The 10,755-nt window shown below is 44.8% G+C and overlaps 1 protein-coding gene across 1 annotated transcript in view; it reads right to left on the minus strand.

Annotated features, from left to right (window-relative positions):
- Positions 1-5,302, minus strand: part of ARSJ (arylsulfatase family, member J) — a 45,761-nt gene extending 40,459 nt beyond the window's left edge. The window contains exon 1 of the mRNA XM_009334906.1: positions 4,926-5,302. Coding sequence (XP_009333181.1) covers positions 4,926-5,302 — 377 coding nt within the window. The remainder of the gene's footprint in view (positions 1-4,925) is intronic.
- Positions 5,303-10,755: the final 5,453 nt, after the last annotated feature.

Below are 10,755 nucleotides of genomic sequence, written 5' to 3' on the forward strand. Positions count from 1 at the left end.
GTTTGCTTGCAAGTCAGCCGCGCTGCTTTCAATTCGAAGTATTTGAACTCTCCTCTAGTCTGTTTCTGTTTGTCAAAATAACTCTTAGTTTGCTGAGACGTTGTCATTTTTAATGGTGAACTGTGTATTGCGGCACAGGGATGCCTACGAGAGAATACATACTAACTAGCTATATATAGCTATACATATTTACAAATGTGTAATATTTCTCTAATTAGCTAACAGGTATAATTATTTATATTAAAATAACACTTTGATTATGCTTACTGACTGTACAATCTATTTCTGTCTGCTTTGGATGAGCAAATTCTCGATATTTCATTTTATCCCAGGGGAAAAAAAAAAAAAGGGATTTGTTTCCCCAGACCTTCAGCAGTTCTCAACATCTTCCATCTCCACACGCCACCCGTCATGCAAAGCTCATTCTTGAGATTAGCGCAGGGCTCCCGTGACTCATAAGCGTTCACTGTAAAAGGGAGTTCAGATTCCTTAGTGGTCTGTAACCCTAGCCGTGCGCCCGTTTCTACAAACAGAGATCCCTGCTCTTGGCGTAGGTCAGGAACCTTCCTGTGGCTCAGAGGGATTCCAGCACACGTAATGGTCCTAAGGTTACGAGTCTGATGGTCGGCAGAAACCTGGGAGCCTGGAAGAGGAAGTAGTTGTCTGCTGCCTACATAATGCCAAAAAAATTTATGGCATATTATGTCTAGATTCCTTCTTTTCTTATCAGTCTGTCTTATTTCTCAAATTCCCTTGCTGAATTAAGTATCACTGCAGCAAATACAACTACACTGCGTAATACCCTCTATAGAATTGGGTCAGCTACCCCAACAGATGTTCATCTAAGCTTAGAGTCTTTTTGTCTCATCAGCTCAGAGGAATATGCCTCCTTTTGGTCATAATCTTTCAAAATTTCTTAAAAAACTCTGGGAAACTGTCCACACACTGACTATGCTCCAATAATTCTTCACTTAAAAAGGAGATGACTCTTCGTGATAATGTAACTTACCAAATTATCTATATGAGCAATACCACACGACCATAACAAACCAGTCTTAGACTCTCTACCTCATCTCAACCCAGTCTCATACACGCACGTGCAGAAAGCTTCACACACAACTAATCTTAGATTTTCTTAGTACGTTACGTGACCTGTATTGTTCCGTAAATCAAGATCTTAAACCGACTGCCAAACTGGTCTACAAGATCATTGATGCAGTGAAAAATCACCAAGGCTATTAAGCACACAGATACAACAGCTAACTCAATGAGTGCTTGGCCAGCCGGCTGCGGGGCGCAGGCCGAGTATCTTGTGCGTTCTTAACCCCTTTTCCTAGGGGGGAGAACTTGATGACTTGAAGTCTGAGCCGCTTTTTTTTTTTTTTTTTAATGTTCTTCCATGTAAATTACAATAGCATAAACAACAGAAACGCCTTTATTTTTCATTTCTTTCACGGATGAGTTAAAAAGCAGTCTTTTAGTTTAGCTGCATTCTGTACCGCATTCGTGTCTCTCTGTATCTTCAGGATACTCCAGCATGGCTGACGTATGCTCACGTGCAAACTTCTTCTCACCTAACTCAGTGCCTGTATAAGATAGTTTTCACCTCAGCACTAGTTTAAAGCTAGGTATCCTGAGCTATTCTGTTTAAGTTATTTAGTTTACGGAGGCATACCTATTACTTTCAAGGAGAAAACAACAGAAAAATACTGTATCACACAACGCAGTTGGTCTGGAGGACAACTTACGTTCACTCACGTCCCTTGGGAGGAAACAAAGAAGAAGAAGAAAAAGCCAAGCATGCCTACAGTCTTTCAACAATTTATCAGCAGGTCAATAACCTCTTGAGTATAGCCAGGCCAGTGCCCTGCTCAAGCCAGCGCAAAGCAACAACAGGGATGAGTCTCCAAAAACCACTGATGCATCAAATTTTCAACCCAGCTGTAGGAGCTCAGGCAGGAACCGCAGCGGCCCCAGGAGCAGCACGAGCCAGAGCAAACTCTCTCGCCCAGGTCACTTCTGCGATCGCAGTTGTGCAGCTGCGGAGCACGGGCTGAGCCGCTTCCCGAGAGCCGCCTCCCTCACCTCCCAGCGTCCGCCCCAGCGCAGCCCCCAGCGCAGCCGGCCGGGAGAGCACATCACGTGCGGCACTCGGCGCAGCAGCTCACACTCTTCTTCTCCGTTCCCAAGATCGAGCTCAGCTGCAACCCCCTCCCCGCACCCATGAACAAAGCCCCAAATAAAAGGCTGTGGAAGCCAGCCTTGCTGTTGGCCTCAAAGCAGTAGCTTTGGATGGAGTGAATGGGGAAAGAGACAATACTGGCGGAAAGCAAGAAATGGAAGTAGGCCAAAGCCTCAAGCACAGGACATGAGAAAGCAAACAGAGGGAAGAAGTGGTGGTCAGAAAGACAGGCTCACCAGCTGTTAGGCTGCGGCACGGCACGAAGGGGAAAAATGAGCTAATTCTACCCCTTCCTTTTAACGTGTCGCCTCCAACCTCCTTCCCCGTGCTCATTCACTAGCATAGGACAGCTACCAAAAGGAGGGTCTTTTTACTAACACAAGCCTTAGAGGGACTGCCTGGAGACCTGTGGAGAATTTGGAGCATTCAAAGTAGTCTCTTTGCCTGAAGTCTAACTTCCACTCGGCAACGTGAGTCAGCGCTCCCTAATGAGTCTGGTTTACACAAGTCCCTCTGTTTTTCATAGATCAGTCAGGTCACATTTGGAACGTGTTAAGCATGGGGCGTGTATTGGGAGGCACGGAGCATCCAGGTGATCCTTCAGTGGACGAGCAGGCTTTTAGCCTTGAGCTAACACATTTGGGAATTCGAGAAATAAGAGCACTTCTTCTGGATTAGAAGTTGCTGAGTCCTGGCATTTTAATTAAGAAAGCATTAAAGTAGTTATTGCTAGCATTTATCTTCATCCAGAAGGGAGAATAGTGTCCTCTGAATCTGCCTTGTTAATACTCTACCCAAGCCTACTAATCCCTCACCATTCCCTCCTTTATTTCTCAGTCATGCGAGGCAGTTCTTTCTCTCCGCTGCTCCTTTTTCCCAAAGTAGAACAACATGAAAAAAAAGGTCCTACGGGTTTTAGACCAGCAGACGAAGAAAATAAAAACGAAGTATAAGCAAATTTCTTTTTTCCTAGAAAAGGTTCCAAAACCAAAGTGGGCAGATTTGCAGAACCATTTCCGCCTGACGAGCCGACGAAAAGAGCAGGGCTCCTGAGGACACGCCTACCTTTTACTATTAGTATATACTTACACACAAACTGCTCCATATTTAAAGAAGGATTAAAAGAGTTAAACTGAGTTACTGTTATTCCTTACTTTCCGTTTATTCTTTTTCGTGTTTCGACAACCTCTGCAGTCTCCAGGAGCCGACACAGCACCCTGGTTCCCCTGGAACCCGGCCGTCCCATTCCTCCAGCCCCTGCGTGAGTCATTGTTGTGCAGCATGACATTCCCTTTGTAAAGCCCTTGGTTCCCAAACCACCGTCCTCAGAAAGCTGGCTGGCTACATGCTGCTGGCACAGGTCCTTGCTTCAACTGCTGCACAGCTTTAAAGACAACCAAGACGCATTAAACGCTACCCTGATAGACATTTTCCCTGCAAGCTGTTTAGTTGCCGCAGGGCAACTACGTTCTCGTGAGTGAGTGAGTAGGTGTCTCAAAGTAACGTCTCTTCTAAGACACAGTCCGCGTAAAGAAAAAGGAAAAAAAACCAACAAACCAAAAAAACGCATGAGGAAGTCTTGCTCTAGATAACGTGTCAGCTCTCCATGCAAATCTCCCTGGTCCAGCAAGTCTGGGAACTAGACCGAGACCAGGAATTATCTCCGGCTCTACCATATGGAGATGCAAGACACCAGGCCAGCTGCTTATTTAAACATGTGCTTCTTTCACCAGCAATATTAACATTGCCTTGTTCCTGTTTATACTTAAGGAAAGGAGAAAATAAACTATGTAACTTTTTTCCTCTCATTTTGTTTTGCTCTTTTAAGAGTTCCCCGTTCCTGTCAAAGTGGGTTAAGCTAAACAGAAACAAGGCATTTTTGTTCCAGACTAAATGTGTCCACGCTTGGAGTTATTTGGGAACCGTTCCTACGGTTCAAATGCATACCCCCCCCGCCCTTAATCCTTATTAACCTTCGCACGTAAGTAGGCCCTTAGGTCAGGCAATTGGTTATTTACTTAACAGACCACAACAAAACACAATTTACCAGAGACGGCAAAGCACGCAACACCAACCCACGGCTTTCGCCGTTTTGGTGCGGCACCTATTCTAGCGGCTTAAGAGAAAAATTTCTAATCGTTTGCAAAGCGGCAATCGCATCGTGACAAGGGCGATACTGCAGCTCGGAGGATCCTGAAAGAGAGTCTGGATTCCCTGCACTCATCCACACGCGACACACTGGGGAATCATCCCGTAAATTCAATATAACCCCGAGAGAACTCGCCTTAAGTCAAGGTTCAGCAAGACCCCGTGATCCAACGTGCCGGCTGCAATGAAGGCACTGGAGAAAACGTAACGCTTTCGGTTCCCTAACGCGGACTCCTCCTGTAAGTCACTCTGAAATCGCACAGAAAAATCTAAGCTGATCGCTTCCCAGTAATAGCAACGTTACTTGACAACTAGCACGTATGTTTGTGGTGCCGTAAACGTAAACGCACTATAGCACTCTGCAGGGGTAGCTCACAGTGCTGAATCCTTATTGGCTCACCGAGCGTGAGTTTTGATTTCGCTATTTCAAACATCTTAGAAAGTCCGTTTTGTTCAAGGTTTTTAAGCGAATCAGAAAGGCACCTCCGTGCCTGCAGGATAAGACAGAGGTGTACCTAGCCAGGTTCGCCCCGTGCTCTTTTCAACAGGGACAGCGTTTAAGCCGGTGAGGTGAATGATGAAGTAGTAAACTTACTTTCCAGTGATAAATTGGCTTCTGGATGGTGTGCACATAGGCTGAACATAATAGTTCTCCAGTTTAACCCCTTCAGCGGCTAGCTTGTCCAGAGTGGGCGTCCTGATCTCCGATCCGTGGTACCCTACGTCTCTGAATCCCTGATCGTCAGCCAGGATGAAGATGATGTGAGGCTGCGAGCTGGGGGCGCCGGCCCCCGGCTCCTCTCCCAGCCCGGTCCTCGTCGCCTCCGTCTCTCCGGGGCCGAGTCCGAGGCTGTCCCAGGACAGGTAGCCGTAAGTGAGGAGGCTAAGCACCGAGAGGCCGGCCAGCACCCCCACGGCCAGCATTTTCCCCTTGCAGAGGCGGTGAGGCCAGCTACACCCACCGCGGGCCATTCACCTCGGCTGGAGCAAGAGCGAGACGGAAGAGAAAAATAAGAACAAAAAGAAAACAACAACAACAACAAAAAAAAAACCCCATTTTAACCTTCAGACATTTCTTCATGCCTTTTAATAAAAATGAGGAAACTGAAATGGAGATCTTCAGAATATCATTGAGTGAACTTCTGAAGACAGTCAGATGTTGAATGTGGGAACTTAATTTGGGTGCTCAACTTCATGTGTCTAGTTGAAAATAGGAACTCTTTCACTTAGGTATCCTAATCCTTGGCCTCAGGGCCACAATAGCTGCCCAGACCTCAAGACCACATTAGCTAAACAAATAATCTACATTCAACTGTCCCATCAGCAATGCGCAATAAAAGGAACTGAATATTTTACAGGGACTGGATGTTTACTGGCCTTTTGAAAAGAACTGAAATTTAGGTTGTGTTGAGGAGGGAGAGAAGCCTACCTGGGGCAGAAGTACTTCTGACATATTTTGGCTTTTGGCTGCTCTATCTCTATGTTTTGAGTTATGACCCTTTTATTTGGCCCACAAGTTTAAAAAACTGAAAGATCATTAAATGCTCAGATAGGATTTAATTAGAAATAAAAGGAAGTTTAAATACAACAAATGAAGGATTATGGCTCATAGCTTCTATTAATTTTATAAATAAAAACCTCTAGGATTTCTTATGGGTAAGACTCAAAATGCACAACGTGTTATTTAAATAACTAGTAAGCAGATATTGCAGAAAAATCAACAGAAAAATTTGTATATGTTCTATACAAAACAAAGGATGAAGTGTTAAACATTTCATTTTGTATTTTTTTATTTACTTAATGTAACCAGGTATTAATAATGATACAATAAGAGAATAAAGATCCCAAGGTTTTCAGTGTGTGTGTGTGTGCATGCGCTGGGAAGCTTTAATGGTCTGCTGAATTTTAATTTTGAAAAACAATGGTTTTTTTAAGTGTCACAAGAATTTTAAAGTTTCTATTAAACTCAACATCCCCGAAATATTGATTGTTTAAAGTGTTTCTGAAATCGCCGCAAACATCTGGAAGGTATGAATGTACCGGATTTGTTTTCAGCCACAAACCGGTCCCAAATCCCAAACCCTCCAATTCTGGTAAGGCTGTGGCAAATGCAAGGAATGCGCCTTTTCAAAGTACTATCATTCTTTAAAATTTGGGTTCGAGTATGAATGTGCTGCAGTTGCAAAATACGACTTCACCCCAGTCCTGAAAGACACTGAAGCAAGCAGAAACTTAATTCATGCATGATTAGGCTAAAGTGAAGTAAATGTGCAGGTTTGACCTGTCTATCGTGAGTCACCCTGACAGGAACAACTTTCACTCAAACTGGATTTTATAAAGCGTTAACTCTTCAGCAGCCGCTTGGACGAAACCCTGTAGTTACTGCACCTCGGCGCTGGCAGCCCTCAGGAGCTCGGGCTGGTGCCTGCTGGCAGACAGGCCGGCCGGCATCCCTCCCGCAGGAACGCTTCTGCCTCCCGTTTCTTAAGAGCTGAGGGATTCTAGTACTGAAAGTTCGGTACGCCCGTAAAAGTCCGCTCTGCTCCCCGCGGCTCCGAGTGATGCCGCCTCAAGCAGCCTCCTGTAGAGCACAAGAGCATCTTTGGGGGGGGGAGGGAGCGGGGAGGGGGCTTCGTTCCTCACGGAGCGCAACTTCCCTCTTGCACGGCGCGGTATTCACCTGTGCGCCCCAAGGAAAATCAAATCAGCCGGAGTAGCTTCTCTAATGAAAAGTTCCTAACATCAGCGTTATCGTGTCGGAAGAGAAGGGGCGGCGTGACAGTCAACTCAACGGTTCCCCAGAGTTCATATTTTTCTCCCGGGTACACCTTCCAATGGACGCTCCGAAGAAGCTTCCATGCGCTAAACGGGTAGAGCAGCCACAAGAAGCGGCTTCTCAACTGACAATCCATAGTGTGTGTATTAGATGTCAAATGCTGGCTTACACTCCTTAATCACCTTCAATAACATTGTCTAATTGCAAGTGTCTGGATTTTGCCTGCCTAGATGCCTGCACAAATACAGTTCAGTTCCTAACAGCACTTGGTGTCCTTGTTCTGGAGAGAAAAAAATAAAGTAATGCTGTCTTGGGGGAGCTTTAATTTGGGTCGAACCTAACTGATTTTGTGCAACCTAATGTGAACAGAAATGTTCCCACTCTAAAAATTCCACCGAAAAAAGAGCTGTTCAGAAATAACTAAGCCTTGTGCTGCAGTTTACAATGCTGCAGCAGGGAAAACACGGAAATAAAAGTGGATTTAGTGATTTTAATGTGCTACCAAAGGGCTTGTCCGCACTGGAAAGTGATACTGATAAAATTACATCTGCATTGTAAAACCTGCAAAGTTTATCTCCTGAGATAGAACATCTCTTTCTGAAATCAGAGGATTGTCATTACAATTACAGCACGTTAACTTAAGTTCTTTTTAAAAAAAAAAAAAAAGTCCAAAACCTTAAACTGAAGAAACCCTTAAATTTTCATATACTGAAATGACATTCCCTTTAAAAGAATTCTCTATTCAAATTTTTTACCGCTGCTTTTTCCCCCAAGTTTACAAGACCAAAAGAATGTATATAGAAACCTAAAACTATAAATGGGAAAACGCAAATTGGATTAGTAATGCTATTTTGCCTTTAACCCGTCTACTGCAAAATGGCAAACAAAATATGACGTCCTTTTAACGTAAGCTGTAACAGCACCATGGACCCAGACAAGCGTTAGAGCATCACACTAAATATCTGATCAATTGCATACGTGTTTTCTAGTCGTTAAATATATTTTTCATTCATTCTTTTGCTTGCTTGTTTGCTTTCAAAAGTATCAAACGCCAGCTATCACAGTACACTTATTATATAATCCATGCATTATGATAGCCACATATAGTTATCTGTAACTAGCCATACGTGATTTTGCTTCTGTAATCAAAATATTTCCAACACGTCCAGAACATTCAGATTGGCAGGAGGCTGGCTAAAGGGGATCATTCCCGAGTAGGTGACCGACGTCAGTGAGCAGAACTACAGAATCCTCTAAAAGAGAGTTTGGAATTAAGACTGTTTGAATAGCGGGGGGGGAAAAAAATATAGATATCATTAGGCAGATGCAACAGAGTTTACCTCCCTACAGAGCACAGCTATGAGCGGACAGCAGGAGAACCTCGCCTTCCATTTCCCAGTGCTGCCTTCCGGCAGTGCCCCGTTAGCCGTACCAAACCCCGTTAGTCACCACCCAACCGCAGATGATCTTGGTCAGCCATCTATAAACTTGGCCTTCTTTCTTTACGGGCCTGACAAAACTTCCCCGGTTTGTAAAAACAAAAGTAGGCTTATGTCAGCAAAATACTCTTCAAGGCCTCGGAAGATAACGTGCTATTAATATTCCGCTTAAGAAAATATTTGTAGACACCCAGGAGCTGCGAGCATGGTTTGTACAGCCCCTTCAGGATGCTCAGTGAAAGGAACGGCAGAGTTGTGAAAGCTGGAGGAAGCGTTTTTCCCTTCGGGAAAAAAAATACAGAACCTTCATAGGTATTTAAATTTGAGCGCAGTGAATACATTAATTCAAATGTAGAGTAGTTAAAATTGAATTTATTATACCATTAGGAAATGATATGTTCTGAGTACTTGTTATGCAGTCTCTGCGTGTATTGAGACCACACAACTAACTCAATCAAACATGTGCAGAGAGGATGACTTTCGCTGAAGGCTCATCAGCGGTTATCTTCAGCCAAGGTAGGGGCTGGTAAACGTGCCCTTTTCTAGTTGTTTCAAATCAGGCCAACATCTAACCTTTCTGTTCCTGAGACATACACGTTTGGCACACAAACGTAAGTCCAAGAAGACGGCAGCTGGATAAAGTTAAGTGCAGCTGAAGAATTAAAGGAGACCGTTCCTTCAAAGCCAGTCACGACAGAGAGCGAAGAGTCGGTACTAGCAAAGAGTCAGACCGCAGAGAATTAGCCTGGTTGAAGGAGTTTCTGTCCGAAGCCTGGGTTCTGAGGAGTGGCCCCGGGAGCTGTGGTTCAGAGGGACGTCTCTGAGTCACCGCTCCGCTCCTCTTCCCGCCACGCTACCAAGCCGCTTGCTGCTGGACTGGGTCAGGTTCAGGGAACAGGGCATCTAAAGGGTTATTTTTTTGGGGGGAAAAAAAGGAAGCTGTTTTAAAATGAGACCCGCCTTGGAGGATGCAGGTAAAAATGCTTTCCAGAAAGGAAGATAACACATGTTATATTTTCTTTCTCTGCCCTACCTAGCCCTGTCCGCCTGCTGCTGCAGAAATGAGACGCTCCTGCGGTGCAGGAGGAGACTGGCACACAGCTCCAGTGTGAGCAGCACGTCAAGGCTGGAAGATGCAATCTCTCATTCCATGTGCCAGCGGGGCATGGAGAGGGCATTCCCTCTCCATCCTGAGAGGGAATCGCGCTCTGAGTTCAGGAGAAGCAGGAATAATAATGGTAAATGAGGCCTTGGGAAGATAGTTAGCAGGAAAAAAGAGATTCAAGTGCTAGCATCCCTATGATAACATTATAACTCTTCTTCTAGTTCAGTCTTAGAAAGGTAATTCTTACTAGTTGGAGACTACATGTTTCTTCTTAGCTACCAGGCAAAGCTGTCGGTAACAAGAACGGTTGCAATTCAGGATGTGCATTCCAGTGCTCTTCCTGGTTATGCCTGAGGCCAGGAAACTTTGTCTGCTTAAAGAACAGCTTTTTGAACTGTTATTTTTAGCCTAATAGCTGCAACTACAGTAAGAGCGAAGCAGGCTTTGGCCTACACACAGAGTCAATATTCTTCATACTTCCAAGAGCAGGAAATGTAACTAGGTATTTCCTTTTACCGTGGTTAATTTTTGCACACCCCTGTCCTCGGCGTACCTTCCCGGCGGGGCAGGGAAGAAGCAGGACTTCACTGCATTCTGCTTCCCAGGTGGATGCCGTGCTTTTGCCAGGCACTCATCGCTGGAAACGGCGTAGTAGAAACGTGAATAAAAACCTGGTGAGTCATGGGACTTACCTCATTCCCTTTGCCTTCACTGGTGGACCCTGGTAATTAATTTACAGATGTGCTACTTGTGAATTATCAGATTCCACCCGTGGCTTACTCCCTGGTTTATGATGACATAACCAGAACTTTGCTGTTAACTTCTTCTATATTTAACACAGATTTTCCTCAATTCCCTGCCGTATTTCATAGGCAAAGGTCCAGATTCTGATCTCAGCTGCCTGCAGTGATGTAAACGGGCAGTCACTCAACCGATGCCGATAAAGTCGCTCTGGAAATTTAGGACTTGACCTTAAATATACCTCTCATGTCAGTCCCTGTAACGACTGAAACAACACAACTTTAGAGCTGGTGGTTGCCTTCCTGGGAGGACCCTCCCATTTCCCGGTTACGTATGGTTCATGATCCCAAATGAAACAGAACCC

The sequence above is a fragment of the Pygoscelis adeliae genome, unplaced genomic scaffold (assembly GCF_000699105.1).
Source record: "Pygoscelis adeliae isolate BGI_AS28 unplaced genomic scaffold, ASM69910v1 Scaffold31, whole genome shotgun sequence".
NCBI classification, from domain to species: domain Eukaryota; kingdom Metazoa; phylum Chordata; class Aves; order Sphenisciformes; family Spheniscidae; genus Pygoscelis; species Pygoscelis adeliae.